The 22,724-nt window shown below is 35.2% G+C and overlaps 1 protein-coding gene across 2 annotated transcripts in view; it reads left to right on the top strand.

The window, feature by feature from the left end:
* Positions 1–22,724, top strand: part of RASA1 (RAS p21 protein activator 1) — a 59,823-nt gene that overhangs the window by 13,179 nt on the left and 23,920 nt on the right. Inside the window, exons 2-11 of one of the 2 annotated variants that reach the window (XM_052700513.1) lie at positions 1,648–1,797; positions 5,452–5,587; positions 6,205–6,275; positions 8,992–9,109; positions 10,159–10,190; positions 11,893–11,945; positions 12,598–12,748; positions 16,278–16,356; positions 19,091–19,211; positions 21,761–21,917. In XM_052700513.1, the coding sequence (XP_052556473.1) occupies positions 1,648–1,797; positions 5,452–5,587; positions 6,205–6,275; positions 8,992–9,109; positions 10,159–10,190; positions 11,893–11,945; positions 12,598–12,748; positions 16,278–16,356; positions 19,091–19,211; positions 21,761–21,917 (1,068 nt within the window). Of the gene's footprint in view, positions 1–1,647; positions 1,798–4,460; positions 4,553–5,451; positions 5,588–6,204; positions 6,276–8,991; positions 9,110–10,158; positions 10,191–11,892; positions 11,946–12,597; positions 12,749–16,277; positions 16,357–19,090; positions 19,212–21,760; positions 21,918–22,724 lie in introns of those variants that run through there. The other variant, XM_052700514.1, reaches the window with a different exon arrangement.

A 22,724-nucleotide genomic window follows, 5' to 3' on the forward strand; every position in this document is an offset into this window, starting at 1 on the left:
CTTGGTTCTTCTGGGAGTTCATTCCTTTCAGAAAGCCAGTCTGTCCAGAAGAGCGAAGCCAGGTTGTGGCATGCTTGTAATTAACAGGATTTTAGCCACACTGTGCCTACTGACGAGCAGAATATTTTGTCCTAGGTTGTTTGGAACAGACCATCCTGATTTAGTTCAGTTACACAGAGGGCGCTCAGAGCAGTGCCATCCACTTGTGTGCAGGCTGTTTGTAAGCCGGCAGTTCCTGCCAGCAAGGCTGTGCGGTTCTGGAATGCGGTGAGCAAGGCACCAGCTCTGCAGCCTGGTTGGCCTGCCGGAGCCTCAGCTGCTGCGCGGGCGTGCAGACAATGTGGCATTTTTTCTGGTTTAGCTTGTTTTCCTCAGGATGAGGAAGAGAAGCAGTGGAGACCTATACCAGCAAAAATACCGCCTTGCCAGGGCAAACAGTATCTGCACAGGTGCTGCTGCTCCTGCAGTATGTGATGCTTATCTGCGGAGTCCGACTGATCTTCACTCTGATAAAAGCTGCCCTCAAGGAAAATTTCTGCTTTCGCTTCCATTTCGTAAAACAAATGTTTCTGGCTAGATTTCATCAGCAGCCCAGCTGTTTGGATTTTTTTTTAAGGTACTTTTCACATCTGTTCCAAAATTCATTTTTTAGAACTCTTACCTGCTCGTGTATATCTGCAGAATCAAGTGGCTGATCAGAATTACTAAATGATTCAGTTACTTTGTAACTGTGGCAATATGAAAACTGGTGTTTCCCTGAGTGTAGAAATTGAAGTCTGAATCTAAGCATCATTAGTTGATGGATGCAGACCGAATAAATTACTACATTATGTAGCTCTAGAACATACTGCAACCTTCAAATGGGCCTGGATACATTTCCTTGATTAGCACATGAGAACACCACTTCTTAAATTTAAATTGCTTTTCCTTTACTTCTTTTTATTTTCCTGCGTGTGTATGTAAACCCAATACTGGATCATTTAGGAGAGGTTCTGGTGGGAGCTATATAAATCAAAGAACTGAAGTACGCTGATTAATACTTCTCTATTAACTGTCTTTACCTTACAAACTGAAACTGCAGTGCTCTTGTGATATTTTATGGTCCGAATTTGCTGTTTGTCTGCACTAGCTTGTATCTGATGGGGCATGAATTGTGATTTAGGAAAGACTATTCTGGGACTGGACAGTGGTTTGGTTACTGCTGTCACTCTTATTTGATGCAGGCTTTGCTGCTGGATTATTGGTGTGTGTGGGATGAGAACAGGCACTTTGCAACTCCAGCCTGAAATGAAGCCTAGGCTTCATTTTTATATTAAAATGCAAGAGTCAAGTCAGGTGTCATCTCTGATTCTGTTTAAAACAGCAAATCGGGGAGGAGGAAAAAGATGACATATATAGCCTCTGCCTCTTGAGTTCATTCAGAATGTGAGTTATCTGGCAAAACAGGTTATCTAAAATCTGTGCTGTCTTAGAAGCACTTACTGTAAATTAAGAGCTCACACACGTAAGTATGTAATAAATATTTTTTTAAATGAAATTGCAGTTACCTCAGTTCTGAGAGCTTTCTTTGGCTTTGCAAGTCTATTCTACAAGAATAAACAAAAACTTTAACTTCTAAGGACACATATTATTGTGCTTTTCTTACAGGTGGTATCATGGAAAGCTTGACAGAACAATTGCAGAAGAACGTCTTCGGCAGGCAGGAAAACCTGGAAGTTACCTTATTCGAGAAAGTGATCGGAGACCAGGTTCATTTGTGCTTTCGTTCCTTAGTAAAACAAATGTCAATCACTTCAGGTGAGAACAAAATGTTTTCTTTTAAATTACTGTAACCTGCTTATTTTTAACTTATTTTTTTATGCCAACAGATAAGCACTGTATTATAATAGAGTATTTTTGACTTTTTATTTTATGGTATACTTTTTAACTTGTGCTTAGTTATTCTAAAGCATGCTACTCTGGAATCCTTTTGCAGGAAACCCAGCATCAAAAGAGAGACACCTGTTTTAAGTTGTTGTGAATAGTCTTAAAGTAACGTGCAGATTATGTTAGCCATGAAGATGGTTTTGGACCTGGTCTTCAGTTGTCATTTTAGTTCACAGGGCATACTTAAGTGTTAAAGTACTAACAAATCTGATTGTCTCCTTAAATTGTAGGAATAAAATAATAAGTGAAAAGATTATGTATTTAATAAGGGTTTGCTTAGAAACAATTTGCAGCCTGTGTTAGAATTAATTGTTCCAAAAACAAATAGCCCTTTATCCAAACTCTAACTAGGGTTATTTCAGCATTAGCAAGCTGTGTATATATGTTAATGAACATATGTTCATTTATTCTTTAGTGTAAATGAGCTGTGTGCTTAGAAAAGCTTGAATGTTAGTTAACAAATCAAGTGTTGCAATGCAGTGTTCATTTTCACAAAACAGGAGAGCAAATAAAGAAAAATGTAGGCCAAATAGCAAGTTTCTTTGGAAACAGAAGAAACCTTTGACAGGAGAACAATTAATAGAAGCAACAAATGCAAACTAAATTCTTTTACTCGTGCTAGAGGGAGTTATCCAAGATACCATCATATAAGCCAATATGTGTGTGACTTACAAATGTAGGGAGTTTTTGAATGCATCTGCTGTGTGATGAAATGTAGTTCATAGGTCCTGATCTAACACTGACACAAACTCTCTTAAATGCAGACAGTGTACCACACATATAGTATGTCATGTTTGCATCTTGTCATCTGAGCTAACGATTTTGGCTTCTCAGCTATACAGATAATGGTTTAGGAGCAGCCTCTCGCCTAGCAATAGGAGAAAATTGTAGTATACTAATGGTGGCTTTCTATTATTGTTCTGGAGTCCTGCACTATTAGCTTATTATTGAAGCCAACCTCATCCACTTGAATATTGGCAGTGCAGGTTGAAAATTGTCTTTAATGATTTCCAATTCCATAAAGAAAGTTCCATTAAGAACTTAAATAATCATTCATTCCAGCATCCCTAAAATACACACATAGAAAAATGACTATCTGAAGCAATTAATTTGTTTGTTGATACTGTGCTTCAGAGATAGGGTATGTTATTTAAGATCTCATTTATTTGCTGCATGTGTGCTTTCCTTTGTTATGAGAAAGGCAAGTACTGCACTCAGAAATACTGTCAAATTGAAGACAAGTACTGTACTCAAAAATATTGTCTGTAAGTACTTTCAAGCAAATATGGGGATGATTCTCCTGCATCCCACAGAGCAGAAGTGGTTTTTCCATCAGGGCAGATAGCCTACTAGAAATGGGTAAACGTTCACTGCTAAACAATCTTCCTCTGTTTTTTTACCATTGATTTCCACAGTAAAAGTAAAATGTCAACATCAGGTGAAAATGCTTTTTGTGCCATGCAATTAATGGATAGCATATCAATCTGCTGAAATCATTTTTTTCACAGAAGTGTTGGTGAGTTACTGAGTGATATCACATATTATGGGAGGAAATATTTGTTTCAGTCTTTCCTATTGGATTTTGTGTAATTACAGAAGGCTTCCTATAGTGTTGGGCTCTGTGTTTTGAAGACAGATATAATTTGTGCTTGAATTACTAATCTGAACCACAACATTTTAATTAGAACCTAGTCTGTTTAGTAACTTCACAGGGAATCTGGCAGAAAATATGCTAAAATATCTGGCCTAAATCATTAGTTATATTCTTATAGCACTGAAAGTAGAGTCAAATATGCTTAAAAAACAATTTCATTTCTGAAGGTTCATGTTTATTTATGCTTTATGCTGATGTGTGGAAGCAATCGTTTAGTTCAAAATGCTGACTGAGTAGAAAGATTTGTAGTGTGTGAAAATAGTGACTTGTTAAAAAAATGGAAATAAGAATTTCCAAAAGCAGTTGCAGGTGAGCAGCATACTCGTTTTGGATGAGGGATAAGTTTCTTGGCAGTTGATTTTATTTTTGTTTTCAAATTGCTTCCAAAGCTAGAGAAGAAAATAAGAAGTAAGTAGGGCACTTCTACTATAATTTACTATGAAATATCCTAAAAATAATTTGTTTGCATTATGGAAGCTGCAAAGTGAATTAGTGTTAGCTCTTAGATTTTATTTTTCTTAACAAGCAAAATGTGCTCAGTTTGGTAATAATTTGTTTCTCAATTTCTTGACTTTATTACTCATATTTTTATCAAATGATGAATAGTAGTATGTATTTTTAGACTTTAATTTGTAGAGGTGTACATAAGATTTTAAAAACAACTGACATTCTGCAACCAAAATTCAAGAGAAAAGTAGGAATATTTTTTCTACTTATGATGCAGTTCATTTGAAAGCTCAGCTGCAGATTTGATTTAAACAAAAACCAGACAGTGATGTTTTATAGTTGTACCAGAAACAATGATTGTATCGATGAGTGTTTCTTTATTTTCACTGTGCAACTTAACGAGCTGCTCGGTCTCTGTACCACTGTCTTCTCCCAGCTCCCAGTTACTTTCCAGGTAGCAGTTTAAGGATGAGTGGGGTATTCTCTAGCCTGCTGTCTGGTCTCTGCACTGCTGGAAAAATTTAGGTCTGCCTGATGCCACTGATTTAGATACTTGTGTTTTTTTTTTTTTCTTCTGATAGTCTGGTCCAAACTGCTGATTGTTTCGTATTAAATCTTTTCTTAGTTTTACAAATGAGTCTTGAGCATAACAGGAATGCTTTTAATGCTGTTAACCCTTTTACCTAGATCAGTTATTTCTGACTCCTTTTAGAATTTGTACTGAATAGCAGTGAGAATACAGATTATGATTCCCATTTTTGATATGATAGTGTTTTCGTGAATGTGCATCTTAACAAAAACAGACCCCTTAAAGATAAGCAAACAGTTCTGTAAGAACGTTGTTGTGTTAAACAACTGCAGAGGTTTTCTTTGCTCTTTCCTGTCAAATAGCAAATCTTGGAAAAATTGAAATATCTACGTATTCTTTATTTCAAAGTAATTTCTTAATTTCTGTTTTTTAGCATGGGTACTAAATAACTTCAGGAAAGTGACTAATCTTTGAAGTTCTTTCAGCGTTGTGTAATCAAGTAGATTCATTTGTTAATATAATTTGATACTTTTGTGTGTCCTGCACGATGCACATAATAATGTTGTTGTGTATGCTAAAGCACTATGTCAGTTTTCCAGGACACTGTTAAATACATTTTTCTGTTAAATTTCTTTAGTTTCAGTAAGTTGTATTTTTTTATGCTTCCTTTGCAGTCTTGACGTATTTATTTTCTCTGATACTTATCAGTAATTTTTGACCAAATACCCATTAATTAATTAATAATTGCATATCTGTTTGTAGAGATCTTGTAATATTATATTTTACTGAATGTAGTCACTCTGCTTCAAAGTCTTTTCTTAAAAGAAAAAAAGTAGGAAAAAACCATTTGTAGACAAGAAGTTTCCTGTGTCAAGCTTCCTTCTTTAATTAACAGAATTATCGCCATGTGTGGGGACTATTACATTGGTGGACGTCGCTTTGCTTCACTCTCAGACCTAATTGGTTATTACAGTCATGTGTCCTGTTTATTGAAGGGGGAAAAGTTACTATTTCCAGTAGCACCTCCAGAGGTAAGGAGTAACATTTTTATAGTGATTTTTTTTTTTTAAGAGCCAAAGTGTCTTTACTGAAAATTTCCAGTGAGAAAACTCATTATTACATATTGCTGATAGCTCTGAAAGTAGCAGTGACTTCAGTGAACAAGTGTGCAGTTCTCATCTAGTAATGTAGGTAACTTCTTGGTTTGTGGTATCTTGTGTATCTAACAGATTTCTAAATGATCATTTTGTAGATAAAAAAGGATTTTGAAAGTGAGGCTTCTTTCAAGTGCTCAGTTTACGAGCATTTATTAAAACCATGCAAACTATGCCCCTAAACAAAGATGTCTCTGATAGTTAAACTTCTGTAAGTGGAAGAAAGTCTAGAACTACACCTCACACAGAAATTACCCTATCATAATGTATTTTGAAGATGCCAGTGTTACCTGTCGTGCTTCAAAGACAAATGACATGACAGCTTTAGAAGCCAGCTGTATTAATTGTGGTTTTTGTAGTGGTTTTGAGCTTTGAAAATTTTACACTGCTTGGAGGGATGTGACTGTTACAAAGTCCTTTTCTTAAGACTCTCTGAAGTGCTGAGGAGAGCAATACTAAGAAAGTTTTATCTTTGCTTTCATTTTAAATTGTAGCCTGTGGAGGACAGGAGGAGAGTTAGAGCAATTCTGCCTTACACCAAAGTGCCAGAAACAGACGAAATAAGGTATGCTTTAATAATACGAAGCTGTGAATCTCAGAGTATTTATAAATACTAATGGTTTAAGATGTATATTCATGTGCAAGATAAACAAGATTTTTTTTTCCAGACACGTCTTAGATTTAATACATGGTTATATTAAAGAATGTCTTTTTTTGTTATTGGGTATAGCAATAACATTTTTTGTGTATTTGCATTAATTATGAAGAATTAGACTGATGAACTAAAATTAGTAATGTTATGTTTCTGAAGTAAAATTTGCAAAGACTTACATTCTTATAGAGAGTAAATGTGTGTGACAGAGTTCTATTCAAACTTATGTTGTGTGTTTGAGCTAAATGGGCTAGGCTTTTTTTTCCTGAATTGCCTGCAGAAGTAACTAATAGCAAGTAAGTGTTTGAGGCCAAATCAGTCCCGATTGCTGGGACTAGAATGTGAATATTGACTACTCATAAATTTAAGAATAGTGCTTTTTAGCACTATTTAGCACTAAAAAAAGCCTATTTAGTGCTTTTTTTGAAATAAGAATATGGAGCAGTGTTAAAAACAAGCAAACAAAAACCCTTGTTCTTTAATGTTACAGCATAGATTTTGTAGAAGCTTGGTGACTGTCAATTGCTAAGGTCTAACTCATTGTCTGTCTTTACCTGGTGGAAGAATTATTCCTGCTTCCCATCTAATTTCTCTTCCCCCTTCAAAAATTCCGTATTGAATGAATCATGTTTAAATGTATAATTTCTGCTAATCTTAATGTTTTACTTATTTGTTACACTGTCACTCATTTCCTTTCTAGCAGCACTAGTATCTCTGTTATTTCTTGGGGCTTGTCTGTACACTGTGATTCTTTTGCATTTTTGTTATGTGCTACATAGGAAGGAAACAGAACCAACAGTCCCACATCCAAATGAAGAGCATATGTTAGTTACTTGGAATTGATACTTTTTTATTGATATCTTAGAGAGAGAGAGATATATATATATATATATATATATATATATATATATATATTATATATATATATATTTTATATATATATATATATTTTATATATATATATATTTTTTTTTATTATTGGAAAAGTGGGAGAGTTTGAAAGAGTTTTCTTATCTTGGTTTGACTTAGTTGATTTAATATACCACTTGAATTGAGAATTGGCTTGGTTTTGGGAATATTGACCTAAGCATAGTGTTGGGCTTGATGATCTTTGCAGATCCCTTCAAACTGAACTACAGTAATTTGTAAAAATACAGAAAAAAGTATATCCTTTATTTCCTTGATATCCTCATTAAGATCAAAGAGTATCCCAAAGTTTGCAGTGCAATCCAGTCTGATCTCTTCAAATAATTTTATGAGAATTTTCTTCACTGAGGTGATTATTTCCTATAAAGAGGAGGAGAAGTTGGTAGGAGTTGATTGCTTATTGCAAGTAAGACTTCCTGCTACCTGCAAAAATAAAAATACCAGTGGAGTCCAAGAAGTACCTTGCTGCATGTACCAGCTTACAGGAGAAAAGTGTTTCATTTCTTTGCTATCATAGTACAAATCTTAGAAAATCACATTTTCTCCCTTTTGTAAAATACAAAAGAAATGCAGAGTTCTGTGCTAGGCTTGTGAGACATGCTTGGTTAAAATAGTTCTGTTCCTGGCACACTGCAACCAGATCTCTCAGTTTATTCTAGATCAAATTAACATGCACTTGAAGATGCTATTTGGCTGAATCATAATTTAGAATTTTGTAAATTCTAACCACAACATTAGAGTTCTAAGTATTGCAGGGTTGATTTCATTCTGTCCTCCATGCATTAACTTATTGAGTAGTTCTTTGCAATAGAGCTGATGCAGTCAATGGAATCAAAATTGGAAATCACTCATTCTTAAAATTTGGGTCCATTACAATCTGAATTCATTCCCTGTTTCATTGGGATTTTTTTGTTTGTTTTCTTTGTGCTGTTTGAAGACTTTTCTGTTAGCTTGTCTCAAATGAGATACATTTTCTTTGAAATTTGCTATGTAAATTTGAGCTGGATTTATAGTTAATGAATGAGCTGCAATGTCAGTTGATACTTCCTGTACCCCAATTTAACATCTAACTTAACTAAGAAGTCCTGTTGTGCTGCTGTGAAACGTTCTCATATGACCTGAGTTTGTGATAACACTGAATTAGCCCATCCTTCCAGTAACGAAGCTTGCTTGAGCATCTCAGTGCTATTTATTTGTTTTTCTTGTAGCTAATTGCATGGATGTTCTAGTAACTATTCTGTACTCTGTAGCACTTGTTTTTGTATATGAAACGATTGGTACGCCACAGGCTTTCATTATATGAGATTAGGTTTGTTAAACAATATTAAGGAGTAAGGAATGTTATTTTCATATAAACTATTAATGGCATATTTGATTATTTTCATGTTCTTTATTTGATAAAAGAAAACTGTTTCTATCTTCTAATACTGTTGCGGTGTTATTTCTGTTCTGTGCCTACTTAACATACTTCCAAGCTGATAGAATTCAAGTATGCATCAGATTTTGAATGTAAATCAAAGTATAAATATTCATATATGATAGCTGTGAAAAAATACATGTGTGCATGCTTGGGATATCAACTGATATATTTTCACATGCAGCTTATCTCAAGTGTTTTGCCAAAATAATGCTCAATAATTCTTTGTCTTAAAGTTTTTATTATGAGCCTGTTTCTAACTTTATTCTTACTGTAACTCTTCAGTTTCCTTAAAGGAGACATGTTTATTGTCCATAATGAATTAGAAGATGGTTGGATGTGGGTTACAAACCTTCGGACAGATGAACAAGGTCTTATTGTGGAAGATTTGGTAGAGGAAGTGGTAAGTAATTTTATATTCAAGTCTCTTAAATTATATTTGTACGCATATATATGGTAAATGTAAATTGGTGAAATACTGGAATTTATCTAAACCAATGACACTGCTTCACAGAATCACAGAATTGTAGGGGTTGGAAGGGACCTCCAGAGATCATCGAGACCAACCCCCCAATTTCTATTCCAGTTATGTGCTTTTCTAATCCTAGTAATTGAATCTGACTGTTTTAAAATAGTGTTAACAGACCTGTAAGCCCAATTCAGTATTAAAAAAGCTCTTATTCACATATTGCCCTAAGAAATATAAATGAATGGTACTGCAGATTTACTAAGCAGTTTCCTAGACTTACCTCTCTTAATAAACAATCTGAGTTATTTAGTTGCATTTGGGTTTTGTTTCCTATTCACAGTCTAAACAGAATGTAATTTTGTGTTGTTGTAGGAGGGTGATTTTTAAGGATAATAGATAAAAAGCATACCAGTGAACTGATTATACCTAGACAGGTAGAGCTCAAGAAGTTAACCAGGTGACATGCAGATAATTGAGTTACTGCAAGGGAAAAGAGGGTTTAAAGGATGTTTTAAATAATAAGAGCTTTTTTTTTTTTTTTTTTTTAACCTCAGCACTTCTTTTGAGTCCTGATAAAGTTTTCCTGTGTAGTCTAAGTATTTTTGCTAATAGCATAATTACTCGCAGCTGCTTTTCAGAGATATGTGTTATAATGTGGCAGCAGTACTGGAATATTAAACTGCAGTCTTCTATAATCTTGATTAAATTAACCTGAGGAAAGCTGGTTTTAAAATTTGTCACCCTTAAAGAAAGACTTGAAACATGACAGGATTATCTCAAAGAACATATTTTGGCTGAATTTCCACTTAGAGAATGAAGAGGAAAACTGATTTTCCTAGAACTGCAGTTAGCCCTTTTAGTTCAGAAGCATCCTAGAGTCTTTTTTTTTTTTTTTTTTAACAGAAGATCTTAACCTATGAAGTTTATTTTCTGACCTAACCTGTACTGTTGTCATGCACTTAATATGTCAATTTTCTCATTAGGGAAGAGAAGAAGATCCACATGAAGGCAAAATGTAAGGATTTTTTTGTTTGTTTGTTTATTAAAACATAAAATACAAACTTCAGCTATGAGGTTTCTTGGCTTTTGGAAGGGTGAACAGAAGATGCTTATCTTTTGCCTTAGAATTTTTTTTCTGTTTCAGCTGCTGAAGATGCGTGGAAAATAGACCTTAAAGTCTTGTAATAGTGATGTCTATTGGTAATGGGTTAAAATCTTCAGTGAATCTTGTATGGTAATGTTCAGCCAAAATATGCAGTGGAGCAAAGGCAGTTTTTGCCTTAGAGATAGCCTTATTCAGAACTTACTCAGCTGCAGATGCTGGAGACAGAGCAAAGTACCAGCAGAAGAATGGTGGTGTAATAACTGCATCTTATTTTCATTATCTCCATGTAATAACTCTTAAAGGTGGAAACCAAAGGCTGTGTGATAATTGTGCCCTTTCCTTCAGTATTTGAAATTTTTTTTTTGGAGTGGATACATTTCAGGCTTAATTCTGTAGTGATACAGCAGACTGCTGACAGTTACACTGTTTTCAGTAGTACAGACCAAAGCAAGTTTCAGAAAATCTCTAGGCTTGGCTGTGTTGTCTGTCCTGCATTTGCTTGTGGTAACTGCAACTGCTGCTTCCTGTCTCTCTTGCCCTCTTTGCAGTCTCCAAAAGGGTGATGGCTGAATAAGGCATTTCTTGTTATCTTAATTGGCAAAAGAACATCACTGATACTTATTTTGCTTACTCTTTCCTAATGTTCTGCTACTCGCTTTGGCAGCAGGGAGCTTTTAAAAATACAGGAACATATATTTATTTATTAAGAAATCTGTAATTAAATGCTTGGAGGTTGACTCTGTTTACAGATATTTGCAGTACTCAGAGGAATTCTGGGGAGACAGCATTGCTTCAAATATTCCAGTAGCAAGAAAACATCCTCTAAATCTTTTACAGAAAAAAGATTTAGAAATAAAGCTCATTTTTAATGCATAAGAGAGCCTTCTGTTCCACACCCTGGCCAATGTAAATGTAATGAACTGTAGGCCATAATTTTAGATTCCCTTTATAGGGTAGAATGAGATTTTAACTTGTAGCATGTGATGTGTTGAACCTAAACTATAATGTCAGCTCTTTGACTGCTGGTATCAGGCTGAGACTAGATAGAGGCTACTGAAATTTCTTGGTACATTGCCCTTACACAGGGCTCTGCAGAGCATAAAAGATTCTACATTGAAGTCGTTTTCATTCAGAAAAACCTAGGTTTTTTTTCCACAGCTTCTGGCAAAATTAGTTGTGGTTTTTTTTTTTTTTTTTTTTTTTTTCCTCATTACTGTGTTTATCCTCTTTATTTTTGCCTTGGATTTCATGATTTGGGAAATTCCTGTATAGGATTAACTTCACATAGTGCCTATTAAGTTAGCTACCCTTTTAACGTTGTTTCTGTTTGTTTGTTTGTTTGTTTGTTTGTTTTTGTTTTTAAATCTCTAAATGCAGTCAGATTTGAACATCAACTCCAAGTGTTGGATGTTTTTTCTTGAAAATAACTTAATGCCTGTTAATCTTACCTTTTTCGTGCTGTTGGTGTAATAGAAGCATTGAGTAGCATAATCTTATCTCATCTGTTATGCATTAGGTCTTTTAAAATAAATTCATAGGTGCCAGAGCCTTGGATGTCACCACAACGAAAAAGAGATCTTGCTTTCTAATTTTTCTCTTCATCTTTGTTAAGATGGTTCCATGGGAAGATCTCCAAACAAGAGGCTTACAATTTGCTGATGACAGGTACTTGTATTTCTGAGATAGTGGTAGTTAGCAGCACAAAGCCATTGTGTGTACTGTGTGACAAAACCTGTGGGTTTTCGTGTGTGAGTATATGATTGTCTTTGATCAGACTCTACGATTGTTACTTCAGTAGAATACTACACTGTTAAGGCTGAGTATTAAGTATATTTAAATTCTTAAGTACAACTAATTTAATAATCTTCATTAAAATAATAAAATACTTCTTGATTAATATATGAATTAAAAAAATACCAGGTTTTCTCAGGAGAAAACAATAGTTTTAGACCAAAAGAAAATATAATAAAGGCTTTCCAAATCTTTTCAAAGAGGAAATACTTACTGAAATGAAAACATCAAGATTTCTGACCCTTACTGTAAAATGTATACTTCAAACATAAGAAGAAAAATGAGTTTTTGAGAACAAATTATGAGATGTTTTATTGGCGCTATGTAAGTAGGTTGCCATCTACACCTAAACAATTTTGTGTTAACATCTGATTTGGGATCACTCTTGAAACTTTCCGCATCAACTTTGTATCTCTTTTAAGTGGACAATTCTTTCTGGTTTATATTGAAATTTATGAGATTTATAAGTAATACTTATTAAAAAAAAAAAAAAATAGCATTAAATAACACTGTCAAATCTTTTCAGTTGGCCAGGTGTGCAGTTTTCTTGTGAGGCCTTCAGATAATACACCCGGTGATTATTCACTTTATTTTCGGACCAGTGAAAATATTCAGCGATTTAAAATATGTCCAACAGCAAACAATCAGTTTATGATGGGAGGCAGATACTATAACAGGTAAGTTTTTGTGGTACGAAGAATTGTGTCTATTCTGTGTTCATGTAAGATTTCTGTATCTGATTCCTGTATCTTATACCAGTTATTGACTGGTATAAGACTTTGTTTTTCTTAACAGCATACTGAATATTTTGCCTAGCTATCCTAATAGTTAAAACCAACAAAGTTTTTGAGGACTGTGCATAGATTTTGGTTTTTTATTTTGAAGTGCTCTTCTGCAAACTAGTTTCTGCAGTCTATAAATTGTGAATCATATGGGTCGTGTGTGGGGTTTAATAGAATGCTGTGTTGTCTTGGAAGCTGCTGTTTGTAATAGAAGTTCTTCTCCATTTGAAAGAGATGAAACTAAAATCTTTATATTCCTGAAATATTCCACAGGACTTTCAAAGTGTGAATAAGAGAAATGGGTATTTACAGGGAAGGGAAAAAATATTTTCATTTTTGGAAAAAAGTTACTAAATTGCAGTGTAGTAAGTAAGTGATACTTTGGTAGGAATTGCAGATGACTCCATTTAGAATGAGGAAACTTGGAGTGCATTTGTTTTGCCAATGATAGAACAATACAACAATCTCAAAAAAAAAAAAAAAAAACCAAAAAACCAGAAACAATGAGATGTATTTCTCATTTTCTTTGAAGAAGCTGTCAGTCCATCATTGATAATCATACTTAAAGAATTTTTGTAGGTGCAAGACTTCACAGTGACAAAAGCTCACTGCAGAACAACCAGATGGTCTTTTAGCTATATGCTTGAAGGTCCCAGTACATAATATTATATATAGCGTACACAGTAGGAGAAGATCACAAATTGCTCCTTTAATTGCCTTAGTACATTTTCTAGGAACAACTGACAAGATCAGTTCTTAGTGGCTATATTGAGTTCGGCTAGTTATATTCTTACCATATGGTGACATGATTGGGATTTGTAATGAACTGTTGATATACTCCGTTGTTTAGGCTGTTGCTGTGTGGTGCTTGTACAGTGTTGTTTTCCAGAGACCTATACTGACCAAAGAGAGTCATGAAGGAATAGAAATAGGAAGGGCTGTTTGGTCTTCTAAGGTAGCTGGTCAGAGTTTGGCCATCAGTTCTGCTTGTAATGAATGATTTGTCTTTGCATCACTGAGCCTTCACCTCCACTTGCATCTTCTCTCCCTGCCACTTCTTCACTTACTGAATTGTCTTTATCTTGATTCACAAGTTTTCTCACATTCTGTCCTGTTCTTCTGAGGGTAGAGAGTGAGGTGGCATTCTTAGGTGTCCTGCTATGAGCTGGGTTCTGCCCTCTGCCATCCTTTTAACATCTCTCTCTTCATTCTCCTCTTCACCTTTTATTGCTGAACATGATATCATTCAGTATGGAATATCCTTTCTGTCAGTTTGGCTCAGCTGTCCTGGCTGTGCCCCCTCCCAGCATCACCCATCTCCCTCCCATTTGGCGGAGGGGTGGATAGACCTGGAAACAAGAGGTAGAGCCTGAATGCTGAAACTATTGCTTAGTAATAGCCAAAACAAATGTTGTGCTACTATCACAGTGTTGTAGTCACAAATCCAAAACAAAATACTGTTGAGGCTGCAGTGAAGAAAAGTAACTGTATCCAAGCTGACCTAGCACTGGTGATTTTGCTGTGTTGGTGATGTTGCTGTGTCAAAAACTCTCAATGTAAAATCAGCAGTTACCAGCATGGAGCAACACTATCTTAGATGTGTCTGATTTGATCCTGTCTCTGAAACTGAGCAAGGTAAAGTTGATTTGGAGACCCTGGAATGCCATGTCCAGGTGCTGTAGGCTTCTACAAAAGTGCAAAGTTTGGAACATACAGGCAGAGACTCAGAGAGCTGAGTCTGCTTTAACCTTGAGAAGGCCTCAGGGGATTTTACTTGAGTGCATCAGTACCTGATGAGAAAGAGCTCAGAAAACAGATCCAGGCTCTTACTGATGCTTTATAGCAGCAGGACAAGAGGCATTGAGCACAAAATGATATACAGGAAACTCCATTTAAATGTAAGGCAACTTCTTTTACTGAAAGAGTGACTGAACACTGAAGCACATTGCCTAGAACGTTAGACAGACTGCTGACCAGGGTCCGAAGCGATCGGCCTTAGTTGACCTTGCTTTAAACTAGGTGGGCAGGACTAGGTAATCTCCAGAAGTGCCTTCCACGTTCAGCAGGCCTGTGGAAGATTTTCATAAATGTTCAGTTACGTGATGTTGTTTGTTTTAAATGATGTCAGTGTTGAATTTTAGAAAATGTGGTAGGAGATAAGTATCAGGCCATTTCTTCTGCCCTTTCCACCTATCTTCTTTACTAAATTCAGCCTACATGGCAGTTGAAGTTAAGGGGTTTTGTTTGTTACTTGTGATTCTGTTGCAAAGAAGGTCAGAAATGCTGACTCAACATTTTTAGAGTGAATTTGAGATTTAATTTCAGCGATGAGATAATCTGAAAATTGGTTAATTGGAAATTATTTTTGTTTCCAGTTGATGAGTTAGTCTGTATTTTCAAAGTCTGAACATTATGGATCAAGTATGTTCATTCTTTTTCTTTACAACTTAACAATGTGTAGAGTGTTGTTGCTTATTCCTGCTTTCTGGATTCTTCATAATTTGAAATGTCAGCAATTGGGGTAAAACTCAATTTGCCCCTTACGCATTACAAAATAAAAAGATACTGCTCGTGATGATGAGATACTGTTGAAATTGTCCAAGGAGCCAATTCTTGAGGAACAAGCTCTTGTGCAAAGCATTTTAAAATGTCTACTATAATGCAGTATTAAGATCCATCTTTGCAATTGAATATCAAAACAAGTTTAATAATGATGTTGCTTATTTATATTTCCCTTATTTCTACTTACTTAATTCTTGTTTTTTTCCAGGTTGCTGTTTAATATTTGTATTTGTGTGATACACGAATACAGTGGTAATTTTCACAAACTGCAAAAATAAGTTAGAGCCACTCTTACCTTGATTTTCAGTTTGTATTTGTCATTGTTTCTCTCCTAAGCCTTCCAACTTGTCTAAATCTGATAATTACAATGCAGACTTCTGAGGAGTGCTATTGATTATGTACTTCATTCAATATAAAAGCTGTGCAATTTCTAAATATAATCTCCTAAAAAATCCTTCTTTATTTTCTCCTCCTCTCCTAGAAATAAATTGCTTTGATCAGTGCAGTATCTACAATCCCCCTTCCCTAGTTAGTAGAAGACTTTGAAAATTCTTGCTAATGAAATAACAATTTTCAGCCTGTTTGGAGAGCTGGTAATGCATATGCACTATTTGAATATGGAAAAAACATTGGCATGTTAAGCAACAAAATATTTTCCAGAGTTCAGTGTAGTATTGGAATTCATAACATATTAATGGGATATATTGTATTAGTAAATTCTTGTTGCTACAAATGAGATTTTTGATATTTAATACCAATTTTAAAAACTGTAAGAATTTTTCTGTGATTTGAATGGAAAAGCAAATTTATAGGAAAAGCTAACAAGTTTAATATTAAAATCCTATTTTTCTTATTGAAACAGTATTGCTGACATCATTGAGCACTATAGGAAAGAACAAATTGTTGAAGGATATTACCTTAAAGATCCTGTTCCAATGCAGGTAAGATTTCATTTCTCAGCATTTGCTGAAGATCTGATCATCATCAAATCTATTTATAATATAAGAATGTGTGTTTCTTTTGTTTTATCTTTACATGCATTCACTTATCAAAAGTTTTCTTGTAGTCGACAGAAAATATGATAAGTTCTGCTTGTGCCCTGAAGTGTTCATCCTCTGATCTGTGCCCCCTGCTTTGGTCCATGGCTGAACAATGCTGTGATTTAATCTTGTGCTGGGGAAAACCATAATACACTCCAATCTATAGTGTCTGGTGCTCTTCTCCTCCCAGAGGAAACATAGTACAGTTGCAGGACTTATTTAGGAGTACTCTTGGCCTTTCACAGAAGGTCATTCTGTCCTGCAATTCTCCCTTAGTCAGCTCACTAAGTTAAGCATGTTGAAGCTATTTATTTCTCCTCACACCATTTCTTCTTATCTCTACTCTATTGTGACTTATTCCAGCACAAGCTCATCTGTTCTGGATATGATGGACCAGAACAGCCATATCATTAATATGAACGGTATCATGATATCGTATAAAATATTTTTTTTTACTTAAATATTTAAATAAAATAATTAACAAAAATTCTTTATATTCTATGGTTCTGTGAATGGGTGGTGAGGCCCTCATACAGCTCGTACGGGCCCTCGTACAGTTGTGAGAGCCCCATCCCTGGAGGCATTCAAGATCAGGTTGGATGGAGCCCTGGGCAGCCCATCTGCTGGGGGCAGCCCTATCCATGGCAGGGAGTTGGCTTGGGATGGGCTTTAAGGTCCCCTCTACTGTAAGCCCTTGTATGTTGATTCTGTGTTACCATCTGTGTCATTTTTTGTGGTAGGCTGGCTCTAGTGAACAGCCAAGAGCCTGCAGAGCTGCTTGTTTATTCCCTTATCCCATGTAATGGGAGAGAGATTAGGAAGAGCACAACTTAAGAAAGAACAACTCCTGGGTTGAGACAAATTTGTAGCAAAGAACAGAAAAAAATACACAGTTCCTGTGATGCAAAGGCAGTCACTCACCACTTCCTTCAGGCAGACTGTTGCCCAGCTGGTAGCTGAGCAACAGTTGGTCCAGAACACAAACAACAACTCCTGATTTAATGTCATTGAGATGTTAGATGGCATTCAGTTCCACTTCAGTTTGTTCAGGCCTGCTGTTTTAGCTGTGTCCATGCCTGGCTTCTTTTCCTTTCCCAGGCTCCTCACTGTGAGGTAAGTGACAGAGACTCCTTTGGTTCTGTGCAAGCACTGCTTAGCAGCAGACAAAACCCTGGTGTGTTATCAACACTGTTTTGGCAAAATCTTCTGTTTTCTAGTGATAAATAGCAACACATACAGCTTCCATGCAGCATCATTCCAATCTTTCCTGTGTTGTTGATAGTCTCGTGCCACTGATGCTCCCCAATTGTTTGCTGCTGTTAACTTAAGCTCAGTAATATGGTTGGAATAAGCAGCAAATGTGTATCTGGAGACTAATCATTGAAAGCTTTGCTAGTAACTTTCTTCATGGACTGTAACTTTTGGACTGTAGCATAAATTGTTAACAATCTTAGCTTGTTTTCATATGCATTTACAGTTCCTTTGCTGATATTTTTTTTCTGTTAATTTTTCTTATTATAATTTTCCTCGAGACTACCTTATATGCTTTAAAATTATTCATGTTTGTGACTTAATTTTGTTTAAAAAATGACCAGTGATGATTTTTTAGGTTTTGCTGTGTGTGGCCTTTGTTTCCTCTAATGTATTAGTCTATGTTCTATAAAAAATAAAGTTCAGAAGTCATGCTTACAGTTAGTGTGGGTGTGATGGACTTCCTGTGTCAATGGGAAGGTTGCTGTTCTTGCATAGTTACAGAAATCTTAAGGTCATAAACATCTTGATGTTGTTTCCATTGTGGGTCCTGCAATTCCTGTTAATACTACGAAAGTATTTTTCACCTTGGCTTTATTGCTTTGTTCAAAATTGTAATTCTTTGTACAGCTAGGAGTAAAGTAAAATACTTATTGTCCAGCCAATGCTCGTATAATTTTTCATCTGAACTTGACAGTTCAGTTTTTCATTTATCTTACGGCTCAAGACCTTTTACTGATCAGATTACTAGGAAAGGCGAAATTTGTCTTGGCTAACTGAAGGGGCACAGAATGTCTTTGGTCCATTTCCATTTGCTACTTGACTTTTACTTACATTTGCTACACACAAATCTTAAAGCTTTGTGTGATTTATCCTTTTTCTGTTTCATGTTTCTTTCTTCTGTTGTCTTCTATTACAGTTCTACCCAGTTAGAACATATGAATTTCAGTGATGTTAAAGAGAAAGTATGCAACTTAGTGAGCATGTCAATTTTAACTGTGATCTGCACCATTCTTGTAGCTTCAGAATAAATTTCTCTTATTATTCTGTCTGAAAACCTTTGGTAGGAATGGGTGATTTTCAACAAGTTTTACAGAAGTTGCTGTGAGAGATGCTGCTTTCTATTTAATATTAAAAAGGCACAGGTGGTACTTTGTAAATGTTGGTCTGTATTGGAGACTTCTTTGATAGTTCCATAGAAAACAGTTAATACATTTCTAGCCAGGGTATTGTACTAAAATTTCATGCATTTTAATAAAGCAATGTATTACACAATACTAAGGAGTTTGTTAGTAAGATAACTTAGGTTGCAGCATTCAAAGTATGTGATTTTTTTTTTTATAGCAATTACTGAACTTAAAATGTTTTCTTCTTTCTTTTCTAGCACCAAGAGCAAGTGTTCAATGATACACTAGATGGAAAAGAAATCTACAATACAATTCGTCGCAAAACTAAGGATGCTTTCTATAAAAATATTGTCAAAAAAGGCTATCTTCTGAAAAAAAGTGAGTCTTACTGAAGATTTTGTTGTGGAACAAACATGAATGCACGTTTAGTAACTTATTATATAAAACTGGTACTAGAAAGGGCATAATAGAAGTGAACAAGATGGAGAAAATGTGTAGAGTATGAAAAAGTCTGTTTCCTAAGCAGAGTGTGAAAAGCACGGTAACCAAAACTACATGCAGCATGAAGGTGATTAGCAGTTTTTCAGGAAAAATATGGAGTACATTACATCTATTAGGAATGTTTGTCATGAATAGATTTCAAGCACATTAAATGATGTGTATTTTGAGGAAACAATTATATTTTATTTGAAGCTCATATTTTTGCAGACAGATTAGATTGAAGCTAGAAGGCTGTAAATCTGGTCACTGAAGATGGGAACTGTTTTGTTATTCCAGGGTAGATTGCCTATTTTAAATTAAAAAAAAATTTTTTTTACCTATAAGATACATAGGGACTTTTTTAGAGTTGTTACCATGGTACCATCAAACAACGTGTAATGAGTACGTTAAAAGTTAATGGCTAGACTCACATTATTGTATCCCTGAAGAATTCAACAAGAATTGCACTTTGATCAGAACAATGCCACACAGCATGTAAGTTTGGGACAGTGAGCCTGGAGAGTCACTGAGGAAGTCTTTAAAGTTCTGAGGCAACTAATCCCTTAGAAAGTTTTTCAATTCTATTTTCTTTTTTTTTTTTTTTTTTTTTAAATCAACAGTAATGAAAAGAGAAAAACTATTAATGGTGTGTTTTTTAGAGGAGAGGGAGTCCGTAGCTAAAAGGGTAAGTTCAGATAGTAATGTAGATAGCAAGCAGAAAAAAAAAAAGAGAAGAAAGGTATGATTTTAAATACTGCCAAATACAAAAGAGAAAAAAAAATCCACAAAGCCACAGTTTTTGGTCAGAACAAGGAAACTGTTCTATTAAGAGAACTAGTTCTCAGGGATGTACAGGGCTGTGCTGGAATGAAGAATCAGATGAGAATTAAGTGAAAACCTTTTAGCTGAGAAAGAAAACGAAATACTTGAAAATGCAAACAGGAGTTCTGTGTAGATGTGGAGAGATGGCCACAGCCACGTGTGGAACAAATGTAACATAATCTCTCTGCCACCTAGCGGACAGTGTGGTAACTGGATGGTAGGGTCATGTTTTCAAAGGCATACTGCTGCTGTGGTGGATTTATCATATTCAAACTATAAAGATAAGTCTGCATTTTTTTTCTAAAGCATACTGTGACTTATATATGAATTAGTTCCAGAAGTTCAGGGTTCAGGAGTAGCTCTCTCTTTCTAGAGTCTATTTCCTAATTAAAGGTTGTAATAAGTAGGATCAGAGAATCAGGACATAAACTGTTAACTGTACAGATAGGGAGTCTTTATGGTCATATGAACACAGTGTCCCAGCAGCTCATATGCACTTGCTTTTACCTTGTTGAAATTAAGATGTTTGAAGAACTTACTGCAACTGTATGTAAATCTGTGGTGATGGTGTAGATTGAGGTCTGTGTTGCATAACATTGAGTATGCATACTGATATTTTGCCTTGCGTGATTGTCACGTCCTGCCTGTAAGGGGAGGGAACTGATGAGCAAATTTGCAAATGCTCCTGGTTAGATTAAGGTAAAATGATGCATAGAGGTCCGCATGCAATCGTCAGTTTTCATGATAACCTACATGCTACAATTATCCCCAAAATACTGGCGAACAACTATCCCAAAATGCTGACGCTCCAATACTTAGCAGGACAATTTAAGATGGACTCTAAGCTGTATGGCATTAAGGAACCAAAATAATCCTGGAACTTAACGACTTTGACTTAACAACTGTATGAGATACAGCTTTTAAGAAATTGAAATAGATCTAGTGATTACTTAATAATTTTATGAGAGAAAAGGGATGAAAAGAAAAAACTGAGGAAAAGAGAGAAGGAATGAGAGTCAGGAAAAATTAACAGGAAAAAGATGGGTCACCAGACTATTTAAAAGGTCTGTTTCAGAGAGTTCTGGTGTCAGCCTGTAGTGCTAGAGAAGGGATGGGGGGAGGGTGTGTGCACTTGTCCAGAGATTGTAGTTTTGAATCAGAAACAGTAATGATGACCACCAGCAATATGAAGGTGATGACCCTTTGGGGACTTTCTTAGGTCTCTTTTGATGCCTGCTAGGTTTGCAGGTGCTTTGTCCCAAGATTGTAAACAAGAAAGTTTGCCAAAACAAAACTGTAACAAACAAGTTTATAGATAAAATTTACTGTGGGAAGAAGGGCCAGTTTGTCAGAGAAGGATTTATCCCACCAGAGGACAGGCTATCATACTTGCTGACATCGATCTTTGACTGGGTGCCATTGTAACATAATCAAGTACACCCCACTAGGTCAGAAAGTGTTTTTTGTTGATCTTTCACTGTGATTAGCATGTCATTGTAATAGTGGTTAGCTAAATGTCCTTCTATTTGACACTTGACAAAAACAAACTGCTCTGTTTTATCTTACTTTACAAAACTGATATTTTCTTTAAAACAATCATAACTTCTGGCTTTACTTTTCTACAGGTAAAGGAAAAAGATGGAAAAACTTGTACTTTATATTAGAGGGAAATGATGCCCAGCTTATTTATTTTGAAAGTGAAAAACGAGCCACAAAACCCAAAGGACTAATAGACCTTAGTGTGTGTTCCGTCTATGGAGTACATGACAGCTTGTTTGGCAGGTAGGATGCTGGCTCATAATTCTTGTACGTGCAGCAGGAGACTTGACTGCTAGTTTGAGACATGTACAATGCAAGTGAGATTTGTTGCCAGTGAGCTGGCTTGTATTGACTGCAACTGTTCATTCATACTCAGTTGGTAGTAACTGTTCCTAAACAAATTATAATCAATGATTTTAGTGTTTTAAGTTAAAGCTTTTTTTATGAAGTAAGGTGTGGCAATTATTCAAACTTTTGCATTATTGTTTTTGAATATTTGAACATAATAATTGTTCCATGTTTTGTGATAGATACATGCAAAATGATGAACTAATGCTGAGGGTTTTAACCAGTTAGAACGAAGAACTGACAAGATTAAGGGTTTTATCAATTCTGAAATATCTGTGTACCTTTGATAGATATTTGAAAGCTACCTTGGTTAGGCAGAGTTTATAAAGTAGTTTTCTATTTAAGATAAGTTTTTGTTAGAGCTATACTCAGAGACCATTTTTGCATGAAGTCTTATTTTACTGTAATATTTTTCATCAAACTATGCTAATTGCAAGGCAAGTGATTACTAACAAAGAAATTGAGAATAAATACTCTTTCTGATATTACTTGTTATTAGCAAGAAAGAGGTTATGTTTTTGCTTATTGATAGTTCATAATTCCACCAATTTGTACTTAATGCCATAGAAGAGCAGTATGAATACTTTCTACTGGAAGTTTCAGATAGAAAAACACATATACAGAAATTCTCATATCTAATTGAAGTGATTTGCAGCTAACAATACTATTAAAAAAACAACAATAAAAAAACTGTCATATTAG

The sequence above is a fragment of the Tympanuchus pallidicinctus genome, unplaced genomic scaffold (assembly GCF_026119805.1).
Source record: "Tympanuchus pallidicinctus isolate F22 unplaced genomic scaffold, pur_lepc_1.0 scaffold4, whole genome shotgun sequence".
Lineage (NCBI taxonomy): Eukaryota > Metazoa > Chordata > Aves > Galliformes > Phasianidae > Tympanuchus > Tympanuchus pallidicinctus.